Below are 20547 nucleotides of genomic sequence, written 5' to 3'. Positions count from 1 at the left end.
ACAGCCGATGCAGCCGCCGGCGGGGACTGCGCACTCAACCAGGGATTTGATCTTTCACAGGAGTAGTGAATGAGGATTGGGAATCCTTCTATAAATGAAATAATTAATTGATCTTTCCAGCTAGCATAATTATAAACCTTGGGCCTATTTTCCGCATGCTGAACACCGCTGCCTGTGCGCACAATAGAGGTCTCTTACTAATTCCCCAGACATCTCTGAGATTCTAATCTTACTATAATCAGCAGAAGTGAGATTGTCTCTCATGGGCAGAGGCCAGAGGGGATACGATTGCACTGGTGTTAATGGTTTGCACAGAAAGCACGGTGATTGTTTTTAAATAATATTGTAACACCCAAACCACATATGTACATATCTTCTATGGCTATGCAGAAGAGAACACTTTTTTTGGGTCCACAACTGGGTGTTATCCGCATTGTCAAGCCTGCATGCATCTAGCAAAACATAACCGTGCTGGACAATCACTTTTACACACATCACCTGCATTAAAAATGTGTTGGCCATCACTTTACGCACACACTTTACGCATCACTTTAAGCACTGAACCTGTATTAATTTGTAGTGGCCAATCACTTTTCACAGAACCTATATTAATTAGTAGTGGCCAATCACTTTGCACAGAACCAAATCACTTTTAACGCATATCACCTGCATATCACCTGAATTAAGTAGTATAAAAGTTCTGCGCCTCGTGGGATATTTCTTTCCCCCACAGCCGTGACTGCCGTCATATACCCGACAACAGTAACATTTTACATATGGTGCATGATGGCAAATATTTTCATCCAAATAGCCAACAGTCGAGGTGGAAGAGCGCTCGTCATCGACGACTACCGTTATCTTAGAAATAAGGTCAGGAATGACCGCATCTACTGGCGGTGTGGGAGACGAGGGTGTCAGGTCTACGTGACCACCAATTCATTCGACTTGGAGGCGGACGATCCCCACATCCGCGTGGTAAATCCACCTGGCCAACATGGACATGCGGAGGAGGCGGATTTGGTGGCCACGACTGCTCTGATTGAGCAAATGCTTCGTCAGGTGGCCGCCGACCCATCTCTCCCATCCAGAAGGGTCTATGACCAGGTAATGAACATTTCTGTAGCATAATGGTTGTCATAATTCTCCAAGTAAATATGAACAAAACATAACCCATATAATGTTTATTACATCAGATCCTGGCCCAGGCAGGCGACGTCCAGGCTATGCCTCCGTTTGAGGCCGTAAGGACGCGCCTGGAGAGGAGACGGGCCAGCCTCATGCCCCCCATACCCCATGCCCTCGAAGACGTGGCCGTTGAGGGTGAATGGGCCGTGAGCTGGGGGGGCGATGACTTTCTGTCGAAACACCACATCCCCAACGGCTACGTTGTCTTCGCGACCGAAGACAACTTTAGGAAGCTGTCTCAGTGCCGCCAGGTTAGAACCCCTCCCCAATTAAACTTTTTATCAGTCAAAATTATATATATAATTATTGCTAATATTAGGCTAATTGTTATGTACTATTGATAGGCCTCATGATTAATGGGACATAGCCTACATTCGTTACATATAACTTAAGGCCTTAATTTCCAACATGCCTTTGTCTAATTGTCAATTAAGGGAAGGCCTAGTCTGTATGTAAACGGTGAATAAAATGTGATTTCATATTAAAGACTATTCAATTAAATTCAAATGAGCTTTATTGGCATGATAAAACAAACGTTTACATTGCCAAAGCAACTGTTACAAAAATATATAGTTTATAGTTTGTTTTAGTTTTTTCCCCACAATAATCCAGTTTGCTTAATCACAAATCCCAGCACAGTATTTGCATGTATTAATTAAATATTTGTTTTTTCTTTTAGATCTATATGGACGGGACTTTTAAAACGTGCCCTAGGCCGTTTTATCAGTTTTACACGGTCCATGGCCTGTACTTGGGGAGGGCCGTCCCCTTTGTATTTGTCCTGATGAGTGGAAAAACGGAGGCGATGTACCGCAGTGTGCTACGGCACATAAAGCGGAAGGTCCGCCAAGTCACAGGACAACAGTAGGTTGTCTGTGTCTGTCTGTCTGTCTGTGTGTGTGTGTGTGTGTGTGTGTGTGTGTGTGTGTGTGTGTGTGTGTGTGTGTGTGTGTGTTTGCATTCACTGCATGTATCATTGCTTTATATTTTTGTGAGAAATAAGAGTAGCCTAACCCATTTTTCTGTCTGTCTGTGTTTCTATCTATCTTTCATCCCTCCTGTCATGAATCTACCAGATGGATGCCAGAAAGAGTCTGCACAGACTTTGAGATTGCAGCCATGAACTCCATTAGGGCTGAGCTCCCAGGAGCCCGCCCAAATGGCTGTTACTTTCACTTCTGTCAGAGCTTGTGGCGCAAGATCCAGGAGCTTGGCCTGTCAGGTATAGTGGCAGCGCACACAGCAATGAGTCATTTGGTTCATAGATTCTAAGACCCTGTTGATGTTTTGAATGCATGTTAAAAAAAAAATCTATAAATGCAATTTAGTACTTTGATCTCAGTCAATTTTCAGGGAGTTAATTTATATTTATTCACACAACTTTTGCAGGTCCATACAGGCGCAACCAGCATCTAAAGAAGTGGATCAGGAAGGCCATGGCCATTGGATTCCTGCCACTTGCAATTGTTCGTCAGAACTTCAGGCTCCTGGTCACGTCCCGACAAACCAGGCGGCTGAGGCGTGTGCACCCAGAAGTGGACGATTTTGTCCAGTATATGGAGCACACGTATGTGGGGGAGAATGCCATCTTCCCCCCAGCCGTCTGGAATGTTTATCGCCGTCGGTCAGACAACCGAACGAACAACCGCATTGAAGGTAACAACTTATATTTCTTTAATTTAATAGTTAGTTAACATAGTTGAAAAACATATATTGTAAAACGTTACAATTTGTATAAGGAGACAGGAGGTGTGTGTGGTATAATGAGACCATTCTGATCTCACAAGACCGCACGCTATTGCTTGCAGATCAGTCAAATTACATCTGTGCATCTTCTCACGCAGAATTGGTTCAAATAGATAAATGTCATTGAGAAATGTATGTATGTAAATGCTATTTACACATCTATGATTGTTTCAGGTTTCCATCACAGATGGAATGCCACTATGGATCGACGCCACCCATCCATATGGGTCTTCATCAGGCGTCTTAAAGACGAGCAACGCCTGGTGGAGACGGTGATTGGGATGGCTGACCGTGGTGTCCGCCCGCCCACCCAAAGAAGAAAGTGGAGGAGGCAGGAGGAGAGGCTGCAGCGGCTGCGGAGGCAGTACGGGAGGGGTGGGAGGGGTGACAGGACAATTGAACAGTACTGGGAGGCAGTCCAGTACCTCATAGTCAATTTTGAGTAGGCCACCCCACCAACCCATCACCACCACCCCCTGCCAGCCAGCCTGCCTGCGAGGGAGGGAGGGAGGGAAACATCATACTTTTTTTTTTTCTTGCCTTACCTTATTGCCTTATTGCCTAAGTAGGCCTACAGTTTTGTATTTTTTTTTTTATGCCAGTGTGGCTCGGCACCCCTAATTTAATGAGTATATTTTTTTGTTTTTTATGCCAGTGTGGCTCGGCACCCCTAATTTAATGAGTATATTTTTTAGTTTTTTATGCCAGTGTGGCTCGGCACCCCTAATTTAATGAGTATATTTTTTTGTTTTTTATGCCAGTGTGGCTCGGCACCCCTAATTTAATGAGTATATTTTTTTGTTTTTTATGCCAGTGTGGCTCGGCACCCCTAATTTAAATGCATGTGTACTTTGAGTATTTATTTGTTTTTTATGCCAGTGTGGCTGGGCGCCCCTATAATAAATGTGTAGCCTAAACCACCTGCCGGTTGTTTTTGCTTAATATACTTTGAATTTAATTTAATTTTAATAGGTTATGTTCGTAAAGTGATGGCCAACACATTTTTAATGCAGGTGATGTGTGTAAAAGTGATTGTCCAGCACGGTTATGTTTTGCTAGATGCATGCAGGCTTGACAATGCGGATAACACCCAGTTGTGGACCCAAAAAAGTGTTCTCTTCCGCATAGCCATAGAAGATATGTACGTGTGGTTTGGGTGTTACAATATTATTTAAAAACAATCACCGTGCTTTCTGTGCAAACCATAATTACCACCAGTGCAATCGTATCCCCTCTGGCCTCTGCCCAGAGAATCTCACTTCTGCTGAGAATCTCAGAGATGTCTGGGGAATTAGTAAAAGACCTCTATTGTGCGCACAGGCAGCGGTGTTCAGCATGCGGAAAATAGGCCCAAGGTTTAATATTCTACCTGGAAAGATCTATTCATTCATAAAAGGATTCCCAATCCTCATTCACTTCTCCTGCATGAAAGATCAAATCCCTGGTTGAGTGCGCATTATAAGAGCCTACAATACATGTTAATGATGCAATCGATGCAATATTTTGCAATGGATTCATAACCCTAAATGGTGAGGGAAAGTGCGCGTGTACAGCGCGGCGTGCGTATAATGAAAGCCTGACAGTGTGTGTGTGTGTGTGTGTGACACACTGTCAGGCTTTCATTATACGCACAGCGCGCTGTACACGCGCACTTTCCCTCACCATTTAGGGTTATGTGTGTGTGTGTGTGTGTGTGTGTGTGTGTGTGTGTGTGTGTGTGTGTGTGTGTGTGTGTGTACACACACACACACACACACACACACACACACACACACACACACACGCATGTGGATAGCCTATTTTTATGTCAATAATGTTTATATGGAGGAGCGGGAGGGTATACACAAATGCTATAGGCCTACTACTAATAATAATATTAATACTTTTGATTTATTTGGATCTGTTGAAATTCTACTAGGCTACTAATGTGCGTGTTGCGTGCAGAGAGAGAGAGAGAGAGAGAGAGAGGGAGCGAGCGAGAGAGAGTGAGTGAGCGCATGTGTGCGCGAGCGCAATAGTCTTTTTTTAAATCATTAATGGAGGAGTATAATAATAATAATAATAATAACCAGCCACGGACTTTTGATTGGATCTGTGGAATCATAATATTCAGATGTGCGTGTTGCAGCAGACAGGGAGAGATAGGGAGACAGAGAGAGAGAGAGAGAGAGAGAGAGAGAGAGAGAGAGAAGCGCTCCGTGGTAATGCAGAGTTATGGCCGTCGAGTGGCGTGCCTAGGAACACCTTTATGGCGTAGGCTACGGTGGATGGATGGATTGTCATGTCGGAATGGCGGCATGTCGAAATGGCGGTATGTCGGAGGCATGTCGAAATGGCGGTATGTCGGAGGCATGTCGAAATGGCGGTATGTCGGAGGCATGTCGAAATGGCGGTATGTCGGAGGCATGTCGAAATGGCGGTATGTCGGAGGCATGTCGAAATGGCGGTATGTCGAAATGGCGGTATGTCGAAATGGCGGTATGTCGAAATGGCGGTATGTCGAAATGGCGGTATGTCGAAATGGCGGTATGTCGAAATGCCGGCATGTAACCCTATAATTTGTATGCCACAGAAAGAGTAATAAAGAACTTTGGGCATTTTACCACCTTGCCTTCTTACAATAACCGTCCTAGACTCGGTGAGTCATAACAACCACTCACTTAAGACGGGTCTGATTTTCCAAGTAACATGCAGTCAGTTTCAGGCAGTGCAGAATGTAAACGAGCAACGTAAAGTGTGGCTACATGCTGCCGTACGGTGCTGAAAACGGCCGTGAAACTTGTTGGAGAAATGAGGAAATTAATCGAATGAATTTAAAAGGTTTATATAAATTTCCGAAATGCATATAAATATTGATTGTAACTGCCATTTTTCCAGTTTCCAATCTCCTTTGGCTGTTACCTCACAGGTATGGGAGTGATCCTACGCAGTACACACAGAAAATTGCAACAGATGGATGTCCAGTCTTTGATCCAGTTTGAGTGTTATTTATCAGAAATGAGATTGAGCATGAACATGAACATACCAGTGATGTTGTTAGTAGATGTTTACAAGTTAGTGTTCTGCTGCTGCTGTGCTGTGCTAGTAAGAACGGTTTGCTCCCTGGTTCCCTGTGTCTAGTTCCTTCCTAGTGCCCCTGTGTCACCTTATAAGTGGTCACCTTCTAGCAGCTGTGTGTCTCAAGCCCGCCACCAGGTGGTCAAAAATAATACTGGTAATAATAATAATACAAATAATGCCTCTCTTCTAATGGCTCCTACATTGATAAAAACTATAACTATAACTCAATACAGTTTCAGTTTATTTATCGTTTTTAATTTATTTTTAGTTTCAGTTAACTAAAATGTTTTTTTTATTCTAGTTTTTAGTTAGTTTTAGTTAACTATTATAACCTTGGTACAGACAGAGAACGCTCTATTTAGTCTATTATTGTTTTAATGTTAACATATATAAATATTCACAGAGGTACAGACAGAGAACGCTCTATTATTGTTTTAATGTTGAAGGAATAGTTTTTTCTAACTTAAGTTGTATGAAATACTTGCCATCAATATAGTGGTTGCAACTGTATTAATTGATTGCCCGAGTCCCGTGGTGGGAGTTCTGCTCTGGTTTTGTTGAAATATGAAGTAGTTCCGGTCATTTTGTGTTCGCGCACACGCACACGCACACACACACACAGCCAGTATAGGACACAACGAGCTGTGTTTGTTTATATGTTATGCAAGTGTGTTATGCAAGTGTACCCGGGTGCGCTGTTGAATCTCGGGCAATGTGAATCATGGCCATCGGGGACCAGGCAACCGTATTCGGAAACGGTTCCAATGAAACGGATTCAGTCCGTCTCAGTGTGAATTGCCTATAAGGCTGCCAATGCAATATGGTATAGAGGACTATGGCTGCCAATGCAATATGGTAGAGGACTATGGCTGCCAATGCTAACTTTGAACTTTGAACAGGCATAGCTCACCGTTTGACCGTCGGCAATAAAAGTTTTATACGCACATGTGACTCCTCATGCCGAACAACTTTCATCTTCTGACTTTTTGCCTCATGGCCTTTAGATCTCTCACCAATTTGAATTATATGAAAAACATTTTAATCAAATCTACTCCCGGGTTTTTGGGGCAATTTGCTCAGAACTTTCTACACACAGACTTTGGACCAATATCTAAAACCCAGTAGGCCTATAATTGAGCTTTTATGAGCCAATGGAAATTGCAGTTTTGTGAAGATTCTTCTTCTGCCCTATGCAACACTGCATTGAAATAACATGTTTTTCAGTTGCTTCATATTGATATTCTGCGCACTCAATTCTTATTTTAAACTTGGCGTCAGTAAAAGGAACATCACGGTGGTGCAACATGGTGACTGCCGGGCATATCATGTTTGTTTTTAGTTTTTTCCAAAAATGATGTTTTTACTAATGGGCTCTATATGCAGCCAACACTTCCGCGTTCAGTTTGGGCCACCAGAACGCTTCCGTTCGCAGCCTCATTCACTGTGAACGTACGGTGGTGATTTTGTAGGAATAAAGTTCAGTACTTTATACAACACTATTTCATTTGATAATGTGATGGCATAGTTTTTCATAGTTTGTATTATTTGTGTTGCAACCCACAGACAGATTCACAGACAGCACAATCTGTAGGCCTACTAATGATTCCCTGTATATAAAAGTTGGTATTTGTTCCTTCAAAGTGTTTGGTTATTTCTTATTGTGGAACAAACCTTTTAATTGTGTCTTGTTTGTCTTTGTGTCTCCACCAGTCATGGCTGAGACAATATGGCTACGTGGCTCCCCTAAACAGCACGGACTCATCTAACCAGGATCTGTCTGAAGCCATCAGGGAGATGCAGAGGTCCTACAACCTGTCCGTCACTGGACTGTTGGACCAGCAAACCATCACGTATGTCTCCTACATCTACTCATGTAGCTCCTTGGTTTGGTCAACCATTCATTGAAAACTTCGCTAGAGAAATAAGCCACTCAGAGCTTCATGCTCTGAGACTCATACAGCATATTATTATAGAACAATAAAGCCACACAGAGCATCATGCTCTGACACTCATACAGTATATTATTATAGACAGGGCTGCACACAACTTGTTTTGGTCTAGTACTCAGAGGAGCACCTGGAGGAGTTACTTGGTGCTCCTATAAAATGCGGACGGATAAAAGAGGGATGCATGAATAACTTATAGCAAAACGATATTTATTGGATAAGTGGGGACTGGGGAGTCAATGGAGAGTATTGCAACTCTAGATTCATCCCATTATAAAAAAAAAATCTGGAGTTGCAAATTGCAGCTATAGGTCCATGTGTATTCCAGCCCTATATGCATATTCTAATACAAACTGCTTAACACATTGTGTGCTGGGCTATTCTGCCAGGCTGAGCTTGCTGGTGCTAGGGACTTTACATTGAAGGAAAAAAAGATTTCGGGCCCACAGCTAAATGTTCTCTTATAGTGAGAATCACACCGCATACATCAAAAGAAAGCCTAACTTGTCCACTTCAATTGTTTTATTTTACAATCTTCCATTCTGGAGATATTGACCTTTTTGAGATAACACCTGCTTTTGCCTGAACTCTGCTCGCTTGAACAAACAGCAGATATATGGAAGGTTGAAGTTGACAGACATTGACAGACAGATATAAAAATGAACACAAATAATATCCTATACATACTATACAACGAATGAAAGCCCTGAATGTCTACTTTTAGGAGGACAACAGTACACATTGATCCCATGTACAGTTTGTCAGTAATTGGCTATTGAATGCAGCTTGCGCCCACCAGAGAGAACTTTAGAGAAGGCATGGACCTGAACAACTATTATTCACAAAATAAGGCCTATAGCGACCCATGTACATACTATATACCGTATGAAACAGAAGACTCTCTGCTTTCATAAGAAAAAAACGAATACTGTAATAATAATAAAAATCACACCCCTGTGAAGTGAGCAGTGCAACAGTTGCACTGCTCACTTCACAGGGGTAATAAGTGATATTTGAATTAAGTGAAATCACTGAATATACCTTTAAGTAGCCCGCCCAATTGGTCAGTTGACTACAGTACCACATCAGCGAATGACATGTGGGTCTTACACACACTGAATACACCCACATAGTAATGCAGCATATTAACCCCTTGAGTATAGTATGCGCCCTTGAGAACGACATGAAACCCCCCTCGAGTATATCTGACTGAACTAACTCTGCAAGCTATACGCATCATTTAATCAGGGGCTCGAAGGAGTTATTGCTGTTGGGTGTGAGAGGCATGTCAATGTGTACGTCATCAGCGTAACAGTGGAAGGATATATCGTGTTTGGAGAGGATGGGTCAGAGGGGGAGCATATATAGCAGGAATAGTAGAGGGGCCAAAATAGAGCCCTGGAGTGTCTGTCTGTCCAAGCACGAAAATAGCGTTTGTTCACAACCAAGTGTCACTTTTGAACAGCCTAACACACAGACACAGACACACACAGGCCAAGGAGGAGGGCTAGTACAGCACAGCAAAGCACGTACAGCACAGCACAGCACATCAAAGCACAGCACAGCACAGCAAAGCACAAGTACAGTACAGTACAGCACCACTCAATTCAGACAGGTCTGATTAAAGAAGTCTGACATGGAGAGCTAAATTGTAGGCTACTGAACATTATATTCTGGTATTTTCAGCTCTAATGTCTCCTTGTCCCCCCTGTCCGTCAGAGCCATGAAGAGACCCCGCTGTGGCATTCCTGACAAGACCAACGTGGGGTGGATCCCCTACGTAGCGTCTGGAGGCAAGTGGGACAAGTATGACCTCACTTACAGGTACAAACAGAACAGTCTGCATTTTGATTGGTCTTCAGGTATTTGTATTGATGTGCCAATAATCTATACATCGTCATGACACCTTATTATCTACCACAAAACTGGACACATTGGAGACTTTCCTAATATTGACCGAGACTTGATGAATGTCAGGCCAAACCGGCCAAACCCAAACCGTGTTTTGTCTTCCTGTGGGATTTCTGGGGGGCTTAGTTAGGGAATGTAATAATCCACGTGGACAGCTTTGCTTAGTTTGTCTCTCTTTGCCTCTTCCTCTCCCTCTAGTATTGAGACCTATCCACCTAAAATCCCACATCAGGACATATTAAAGACCATCCGTAGAGCCTTCAAAGTCTGGAAGGATGTCAGTCCGTTCACCTTTGAGTATATTCCCTACAAGCTGATCTATGACAGCCACAAAGATGACGCCGACATCCTGATCTCCTTCTACGCGGGTCCTCACACAGGCCATGAATTTGCATTTTCGGACCTGGCACATGCCTCCACCCCCAAGCCTGGGAGGACAGTTTTCGTGCACTTCAACTCAGACAAGCAATGGAGCGTCGCCAACCAGCATGTGCAAGGTAAGAGATGGTGTCACTTGGACACAAAGTGAGTTTTGCGCTATAGAGACAACCGGAATTAGTTGAAGGGGCTTTTGTTCATTTGAAATGAAGTGAGATTTAACATCAATGAGTGCTTAGTTGTTTTAAAGATGTTTTTAGTTCAGCTGTATAATGCTATACAGAACAGTGCATGGTGCACAACTTACATCTCATTCATTGCATTCCTTTTGTATGGATGCAAACAAATAAAACGACGCTCTGTCACACAGTGACTTTTTTAACGCTTTTTAACAGTTTCCACTAAACTATTTTATACCAAATTTCTGGATTCTAGCCCGGGGACCTATCTCTTTGTATCAAACTTACAATCCCAGCGATCAGCACTGCTGATCATTCAGTTTTACTCAAACTATCGGACTGTTATTGCTGCCTGCTAGCTGGCGGAGGTTTGCTTGTAGCCTTGGTGCCAGCTAGTTTTGGTGGTTTGTTTAGCTGGCTCTTTTTTTGAGCCTAGATGCTAACACTCTATTGGATTATTACTCACCGCTCCTAGTTGTGAGTCCACGAGAGAGTTTTTTGGTCCTATCTCACTGTCACCATAATCCAAGATGATGCCTCCCAGGATGGAGGAAATGGTTGCCATCAAGAATGAGCTCCGCTCCATATCGAACCTTGTAAATGATCTTCTCCTGCGAGAATCGCTCCTCCAGGACCGCCTGAGGTCAATGAAGGCTCCGGGAGCCGGCGCTGTGCCCCATGCGCCCGCTGCGGCTGCCGCTGTGCCGGGAGTCAGTGCTTCGGGGACCGGAAAGCGAAAGCCGGGGCCCGTATGCGCTGATCCCTGGTCCTCGGTGGTCAAGGGAAAGCACCGGAGGCAGGCGTTTCCCCTCTTCGACCCATCAGGATCAGAGGCTTGCAGCATGGCTGAACTGTTCCCGTGCTCCAACACCTTCACACCGCTGTCGGCTATGGCAAACCCTTCTAGGAATCCTCATCGCACAGGCTCGTTGTCGTGTCCAGCGAAACGCAACTTCCCAGATTCCTCCTCGGACTCCTCAACCCGTTCTCTCACCTCGACTCCCAAACTTACATACAACGGCGGGGAAGGTAAGCGTCCCCGTCGTTTTTCACCCAGTATTACCAGGACTGCTGCTTCCCTATCAGCCATACACCCAGCGCGAGGTGACGCGACCACTGCCCCTGGCCGAGTGCACTCACCTCCCCCCCCCCGCACTCATCAAGTCCAGCTGTGTCCCCGTCACTCCACACACGCTCAGCTGCTTCGATCTCCACTAATGATATGCACCACCCCCTTTCCCCCCCAGTGGAGTACATACTTTTGGGTGACTCACTTATTCGAGGAGTATCGATCTCTAACTGTATCACATATTCCTATTCAGGTGCCAAGATCATTGACTTGATCACATACATTCCCAACATTCTTCAACGCCACCGCTCCGCCCACACAATCATCATCAACGTAGGCACAAATGACATCAGGCAGAGACTTTCTGCTAAGATGCAGATGGACTATGAGGCACTAGCAGATGCTCTCATTAATACAGAGAAATCTATTATATTTTCAGGATTAATTCCCACCCTCATGAAGGGCCCCGAAAATTTCAGCCGCATTTTATCTGCTGACAACTGGCTGCGCAATTTCTGTCTAGCCTGCGGCCACGGCTACATCAGCAACTTTGATACATTCTGGAAAACCCCATCACTGTACCGTGACCTAGTCCACCTTAACCGCACAGGTATTCAGCTATTGACAGAAAACATTTCCCACCACATCTCAACCGTATGACGCCACCTGATCTCCACCCCCATGCATCAGGCTTGGACCTACAACCACATCACATCACATCACAGCTCTTATTAGTAACACAACATGCCCCCTGCCCATCACTGTTCTCATCAGGACTAGACCCACTCCATTCATTTTAATCGCCACTCCACGCACAGTCATTCCATCAAACCTTAGTCTCATTCCTTGCCTCCCCTTAGCTCCTCCCACTAAGTCTGTTCCACTGAAAATGGCCTTAATCAATGTGAGGTCAGTTTGCAATAAGCCTTTTGTTTTACGAGACATTTTTAACTCTCACCACCTTGATTTTCTGTTTTTAACCGAGACGTGGCTGAAAGAAAATGATAATGTCACAGTAAACAAGCTCTGTCCCACTTCCTGTAACTTCATTAACTCCCCTAGGACCTCCGGCCGTGGAGGCGGTATAGCCGCTGTTTTCTCTAAGCGGTTTACTTGTCGCTCTGTGGATATTGACACTTTCAAAACTTTCGAAGCACTCCCAATTAGAATGTGTGTTTTATTATATATATTATATATATACCGTCCTCCAGGCCCTAAAAGTGAGTTTCTAATTTAATTTTTCTATCATCGGTTGTTGTGAAAGTGGATAATTTGTCACTGATTGGTGATTTTAATTTTCATATTGACAATCCCAACGACAACTCAGCTACTGAGTTCATGAGCATGACACAATCACTCAATCTAATTCAGCATGTTTCTGGCCCGACTCACAATCAAGGCCATACACTCGACCTTGTTTTTTCACTAGGCCTGAACCTCAAAATCCTAAGTGTAGGTGAGTTTTTCCTCTCTGATCACAAGTATATTGTTTTTAACATGTATTGCTGAGACCCAACCCACCACACGTCTAACTTCCTCCCGTCATCTAAATAATTCCTCTGCCACTAAGTTTTCCTCCGTTTTCCTAGACCTCTCTAAAAACACTCTAATGCCAACCAACACTAATGACCTCGTCTCCCACTTTAACAATCTCTGTTCATCTGCCCTAGACTTAATTGCCCCGCTTAAAACAAAAAAGAAATGTGTTAGCTCTGTAAATTCTTCCCCATGGATCAACGATGACATCCGCAGCCTTAAAAGGAAATGTAGACAGGCTGAACGGAAATGGAAAAAATCCAGGGACTCTGCTCATTTCACGCATATGAAGGAACTCTTGAATGCCTTTAATCATAAGATCGAGGATGTAAGAACCTCATATTTCTCTAATTTGATCAACATTAATAAAAACAAACCAAAAGCCCTTTTTTCCGTCATCAACACCTTGGTCAACCCTGCCCCTCCTCCAGTTCCAGTCTTCTCTGATGAGGACTGTGATACATTTTTATCAGTCTTCTTAGACAAAGTTGATACTATTAGGTCCAACATCATACCATCTGGCATCAACATAGCCATTCATCCTCCTCCTGTTCCCTCTCTTTCTCAGTTTAACTTGATTTCATTAGATGACCTCTCACCCATTCTTTCGCATATGCACCCCTCCTCCAGCCCTGTAGACCTCATCCCCTCTACACTTTTAAAGGATTTTTTAGCTGCCTTAGTCCCTTCATTCTGTCCATCATCAATAGCTCACTAGCCTCAGGCTGCGTCCCCGACCACTTTAAGCATGCAATTATCCAACCTTTACTAAAAAAAAACAAGTCTAGATCCGTTAGTCCTCAGTAACTATAGGCCTATCTCCAAACTCACCTTCATATCAAAAGTATTAGAAAATGTTGTCAGTAACCAACTCCTCCATTTTCTCAACAGCAATAACTCATTCGATAAATTTCAATCCGGATTCCGCCAGAAACATAGCACCGAAACAGCACTACTTAGAGTCTCCAGTGACATCCTTATGAGAGCAGACGCCGGAGAATGTTCGGTACTACTGCTATTAGATCTAAGCGCAGCATTTGACACAATCGACCACTCGCTGCTGCTCGACCGGTTACAGCAGTGGGTGGGCTTAACAGGGTCGGCACTAGACTGGTTTGCCTCCTACTTGTCCGGGAGAAGTGTGGCTGGGCTCCCTTATAAACAGCTTTGAAGGTATATCATACCATTGCTACACCGATGATACTCAGATGTATCATGTAATCATGCACGACTGCCTATCCGCTATAAAAAACTGGATGGCACAAAACTTTCTACAGCTCAACGCAGACAAAACTGAAATCCTCATCATTGGCCCAGAGGCTAGTTCCCGCATTATTCAACAGTCCCTTGGCCCACTGGCAGCAAATGTAAAATCAACAGTCAAAAACCTGGGAGTACATTTCGACAGCAGGATGACCCTTGAGTCCCATGTAAAAAAAGTCACCCAGGCAGGCTTCTATCACTTACGCAACATCTCTAAAATAAAATCTATTCTCACTCCCACTGATCTAGAAAAAATCATGCACGCATTTGTTTCATCCCGCCTTGACTATTGTAATGGACTTTATAGTCCAGGCAAAATAGCGTTTCAATCAAAAGTAATTGTAACAAAAGATTTTTCTTCACAGACCATTCCTATGAGGTCTCCAGAACAACATACTAAAAGTCCCAAGAAATCCCAGTTGGGGAAATATGTTTAATTGCATTAATCCAAAATGGCCGCCAATTGGGCTTATTTGGCCAATCTTGGAATACATTTTTGACCATCAGGTAATTTTAACAGATTTTTTTCTGCACAGACCATTTCTATGAAGTCTCCAGAACACCATACTAAAAGTCCTAAGTAATCCTAGTTGCAGACATATGTTTAATTGGCATCAATCCATGATGTCTGCCAATTGACACCATTATCAGAAATATTGCCATTCTTAGAATAAATTCCTGGCCAAGAGGTAATTGTAACAGGATTCTTTTCACCACACATCATTTCTTAGAGGTGTCTAGAACAACATACTAAAAGTCCCAAGAAATTCCGGTTGCGGAAATATGTTTAATTGCATTAATCCAAGATGTCCACCAATTGAGACTATTATAAGAAAAATTGCCAATATTAGAATAAATTCCTGGCCAAATGCTAATTGTAACAGGATTTCTTTCACCACACATCATTTACTCGGCATCAATCCAAAATAGCCACCACATTATTATAAAATGGCATACATTTGAATGATTTTAAGTGATTTATTTTGGGACAGAGTGGTTAATACAAAATGGGTTGCAGTTTAATTGGATACAGCTCATAGGAATTTGTGCAATGTTTTTCACCATACCAATTGTTGGTTGACGAACTATATTACAAATGTATTAGTCAGAGTCCTACAAGAATTCAAGCTGCCGAGAGTAAATCCTCTGTATAAAATTGGAAACAAATTAGAACCTGGCAACTATACCACCTACCAACTAAAGTGCTATCAAGTCTAGAGACTAGACTAACGGGGGAACCGGGGAACATCTCCTCAGACTCCATTGTCCCGGTGTTGGTACTTTGCGCTCCTGAGTAGTTATTTTGTACATCCACATATGTTAGTGTGGGACGTCCTTGTGATCAATGCCTGTGTATTGGTTCCCACAGCACCAATTTGCTGGCTGGCAGTTCTTGATGCCAATGTCCTGCTACAGGTATAGTCTCATTCTCCTGGCTGACATTGTCTGGCTCAGGGTGGTATCCCCTCATACTGAATTGTAGGCTATACAGTGCTGTGTTACTATTCGCCCATTGGGCCATGGCTCATTCGTCCATGACTGGTAACGTATGTGCCTGTGGAATGGGGAACCCGGGTTCATCTCCCGCCCCAGCCGTGGCTACATTGGTGGCATCGGTGTGTATGGTTAACCTCTACAAGTATGTTCCCGCAGGCGACACAGACCTTTATAGTAGTCGGCAGCTCTGTCAGTCTCCCTGGGGTGGAGGTCCCCCAGTCAGTCGAGCCTAGCTCCTGGCTGGCACGCGTGGACGCGCTTCCAGGTGGGGCGGACAACTGTAGGCTATACAGTGCTGCGTTACTACTCGCCCATTGGGCCATGGCTCTTTAGTCGACTGGCTACAGAATCTTGTTGGTAACATGTTGAGACTTCTGCAGGGTTGACTTCAGGGTCCATTCTGGTGTAGCACCCGTCTAGAACCTTCTGGAGGGTTGGCTTCAGGGTCCATTCTGGTGTAGCACCCGTCTAAAACCTTCTGCAGGGTTGGCTTCAGGGTCCATTCTGGTGTAGCACCCGTCTAAAACCTTCTGCAGGGTTGGCTTCAGGGTCCATTCTGGTGTAGCACCCGTCTAAAACCTTCTGCAGGGTTGGCTTCAGGGTCCATTCTGGTGTAGCACCCGTCTAGAACCTTCTGCAGGGTTGGCTTCAGGGTCCATTCTGGTGTAGCACCCGTCTAAAACCTTCTGGAGGGTTGGCTTCAGGGTCCATTCTGGTGTAGCACCCGTCTAAAACCTTCTGCAGGGTTGGCTTCAGGGTCCATTCTGGTGTAGCACCCGTCTAAAACCTTCTGCAGGGTTGGCTTCAGGGTCCATTCTGGTGTAGCACCCGTCTAGAGACTTCTGCAGGGTTGGCTTCAGGGTCCAGCATTCACTGCCATAGAGGAACAGACTCCACCGTTGCATAGAAGAAGCTGAGTTTGATCTCACAGGGGAGGTTGGAGGGAGATCCATACACTGACCATGCCGTTCAGGGACCTCCATGCAAGTGCCTTCCTCACTTTCAGATCTTGCTCCGTTCAGTTGACCCATGAGCCCAGTTACTTGAAGTCCTTGACTTCCTTCAGCACAGTGCCTCCTGTTGTTGTCAGAGGTGGATGTTCTGGTGAGATGTTATAGGTGATAACCTCCTATAGCAGCGTGATCTTGTAGATCGGCTGTTTTTGGTGCACACAGTTTTGCAGCATGACCTCGTAGATCGGCTGTTTTTGATGTCATTTGCATGTTTTTTGGACAACATCTGTAGGAGTACTGTTGGAAAAAAGGTGTGCTTGTTCCACGTTGTCGGAGAGCAGGCTGATGTTGTCCGCATAGTCTAGTCTAGTCTGTGCGGACAACAGTCTGTCAGGACTACTTTGGTATGTCGTCTCGAGTCAAATGCCTTTGAAGTCAATAGAACTGAGAATTATTATTATTACTATTATTATTATCATTATATTTGTAACTATTCTTATTTAGTTTCAGTTTTGGAAAGTAATTAATAGGTGAGTGGCAACTAAATTGTTTGTGTTTCTGGAAAAATGATAACGATTATTAATCTAACATTATTAATCTAACATTAAAGGTATATTCAGTGATTTCACTTAATTCAAATATCACTTATTTCTTTGTTTTGTTGTGATAATCCTCTCTACTATAGAGTGTGTTGACCATATAAGGAGTTCCTTCCTGTCCCCAGTTAACCCCTGGGGCCAAAAAACCTTAGGTTTCGTTTTTGACTCTCTATCCTGATTGGACGAAAGGCTGGGTCCCACAGCCAAAAACGAAACCTAAGGTTTTTTGAGTGAAATCACTGAATATACCTTTAATCTAACATTAATGTTAGTTATAAATGTAATGCCCATTTGGCTTGTTAGCTTATAACGAACAAAGTGCTAAACAAAATGATGACCGTGTATAGGCCTACTGATGGCAGCGTGTTCTATAGTCTAGATAGAACATGATAATAACAGCCTTCAGTTATATTGGTTCAAAATGGCTAAAATACACAGTATTGTATCTGAATATCCTCAGCTCAAAATATATTTGGAAGTCAATTGAAATCTCAGACGAATGAAAATTGTGCCCGTCATAATTTGGGTAAATATTAGCGCGTTTTACATAGATTGTGCATTACATTCACCAATTCACACACAGATGGTGGAGGGAACCATGCAAGGCACCAACCTGCAGATGCAATCAGGGGTTCAGCGTCTTGCTCAAGGACACTTTGTCACTAACTCTGGGGGAGCCCAGGTTCGAACTGGGAAACTTGCGGTTCCCATTCGGCCACACTACCTCTGAGCCTCTGCTGCTGAGCCACTAATTGGCAGACATCCTGCATGGATTGACGCCAATTAAACATATTTCCACAGCTAGGATTTCCTAGGACTTTTAGTATGGTGTTCTGATGACTTCATAGAAATGGTCTGTGAAGAAGGAAATGATGACCTCTTGGTCTATGGCATTTTTTCCTGATAATAGTCCCAGTTAGTGGCCATTTTGGATTGATGCCAATTTAACATATTTCTACAACTACGACTTCTTGGGACTTTTAATATGTTGTTCTGGAGACTTCATAGAAATGGTCTGTGAAAAAAAACAGTTTCAATTACTTATTGGTAAGGAATTTATTCCAATATTGGTAATTGGCCATGCATTCTTTTGAGAATATCTTATTGGTGGACATCTTGTATTTATGCCAATGAAACATATTTCCGCAACTAGTATTTCTTGGGACTTTTAGTATGTTGTCCAGGAGACTTCATAGAAATGGTCTGTGAAGAAAAAAAATCTGTTACAATTAACTCTTGGTCCGAAATTTATTCCAAGATTGGCCATTTTTCTCATAATAGTCCCAGTTGGTGGCTATTTTGGATTGATGTCAATTTAACCTATTTCTGCAACTACGATTTCTTGGGACTTTTGATATGTTGTTCTGGAGACTTCATAGAAATGGTCTGTGAAAAAAAATCTGTTTCAATTACTTATTGGTAAGGAATTTATTCCAATATTGGTAATTGTCTATGCAGTTTCTGAGAATAGTCTTATCGGCGGACATCTTGGATTGATGCCAATTAAACATATTTCCCCAACTGGGATTTCTTGGGACTTTTAGTATGTTGTTCTGGAGACCTCATAGAAATGGTCTGTGAAAAAAAATCTTTTGTTACAATTACTTTTGATTTTAGGTCCAAAATGAGCTAGAATGCCTGGACTATTATACCACTCTATCCAGCTCCTCATTATCCAAACTTCAACTTGTACAGAACACAGCAGCCAGAATTCTCACCAACACCAACCGTCGAGCACCCCGGTCTTAGCCACACTCCACTGGCTGCCCATCAAGGCTAGAATTGATTTTAAAATCCTTTTAACTACCTTTAAAGCCATACATGGACTGGCCCCACCGTACATCTGTGATCTTCTGCCCCCCAAGGTAAATGTGAGATCCCTGCGATCCTCTGGTAAAGGCCTACTCATGGTTCCCGGGACAAAACGAAAGACAATGGGTGACCGTGCCTTTGCAGTAGTTGCACCTACCCTATGGAACGCCCTGCCTTGCACTTTAAAAAACGCTGAGTCTGTAAATATTTTTAAGAGTTTGTTGAGTTTGTTTTTATTTCGGGAACATTTTCCTGATTTTACTTGATTGTGTTCTTATTTACTTGTTGTACTGTCCTGTTTTAATTTTTGATTGCTTTTATTGTGTTCATTGTACAGCACTTTGTAACTTTGTTAAGAAAGGTGCTTTATAAATACAATTTACTTACTTACTTACTTACTAAACATGTAGGAGGAGGTGGTGCCCCCAGACGCAAAAACAAATTTTACTGAAGAAGTTCTTCTTCCATCCATCCAGATTCCTACAATGTGTTTCTGATAGCGGTCCATGAGCTGGGCCACACCCTGGGTTTGGCTCACTCCGACGACACATCGTCCATCATGCACAGAGACTACAAATGGAGGGAGACTGATGACTTCCAGCTGTCAGCAGATGACCGCAAGGGGATTCAAGACATCTACGGATGTGAGTGGAAATGTTTAACCCATTTTGGGGGCGGGAACCCCTTTTGGTGTTAGCATTATGTTATGATTTAGCTATTGAAAAATAGCAGATCTACAAGCTCATAGCGGACCTACGAGCTTGTAGGTCTGCTATTTTTGAAAAATCGAAGAACGATTGACATAAAACATGAAACATAGCTTTTTCAGAAAACTATCAGGATGTAGAAGACATTTTTAGAATCTGATCTCAGGTCAGAATGGGTTAAACAACAACTTGATATATAATAATATTTCATTGCAGTTGAATCCAGATCAACTTGGATTGTAGCTTTGCAGCTGCAGTTGAATCCAGATCAACTTGGATTGTAGCTTTGCAGCTGCAGTTGAATCCAGATCAACTTGCCAATCCTATTATTTTATTTATTTTCTATATTATAATTATGTCATGCCATGTATGACGCTTGGGTGTTTTTAGTTGGTTAATCATTTGATCATGTCGGTTCATTGTTTATGTAAAATGAAAGTAAAAGTGTCCTGCAAGTCCATTTGGGCTTTGCTTCCTTGGACGCATCCAGGCTCTAAAATAAAGATCAATCAATCAATCAATCAATCAATCAATCGGTAGCCTGAAGCTTTGTAACTGCCAGCGTGAACGCAACATTAAGGTTATAATGGGCACTGATGACACAGAGGAGAGAACACGCCCCCAACTGATGACATGGAGGAGAGAACACGCCCCCAACTGATGACATGGAGAGAACACGCCCCCAAACCACACTAATTAGTCCAGC

At 43.2% G+C, this 20547-nt stretch overlaps 1 protein-coding gene across 1 annotated transcript in view; it reads left to right on the top strand.

The window, feature by feature from the left end:
* Positions 1-786: 786 nt before the first annotated feature.
* The window catches only part of LOC310856180 (uncharacterized protein), a gene marked incomplete at both ends in the record, with an annotated part of 54596 nt that continues 34835 nt past the window's right edge, over positions 787-20547 (top strand). Inside the window, 5 exons of the mRNA XM_083761425.1 lie at positions 787-1104; positions 1194-1436; positions 7702-7841; positions 9657-9761; positions 10047-10345. Of these exons, the coding sequence (XP_083617551.1) occupies positions 787-1104; positions 1194-1436; positions 7702-7841; positions 9657-9761; positions 10047-10345 (1105 nt within the window). The remainder of the gene's footprint in view (positions 1105-1193; positions 1437-7701; positions 7842-9656; positions 9762-10046; positions 10346-20547) is intronic.

Source organism: Protomyctophum parallelum (assembly GCF_964188405.1).
Source record: "Protomyctophum parallelum genome assembly, chromosome: 1".
Lineage (NCBI taxonomy): Eukaryota > Metazoa > Chordata > Actinopteri > Myctophiformes > Myctophidae > Protomyctophum > Protomyctophum parallelum.
The sequence above is the reverse complement of the archived record's forward strand: the minus strand, read 5'-3'. Positions and strand labels throughout refer to the sequence as shown.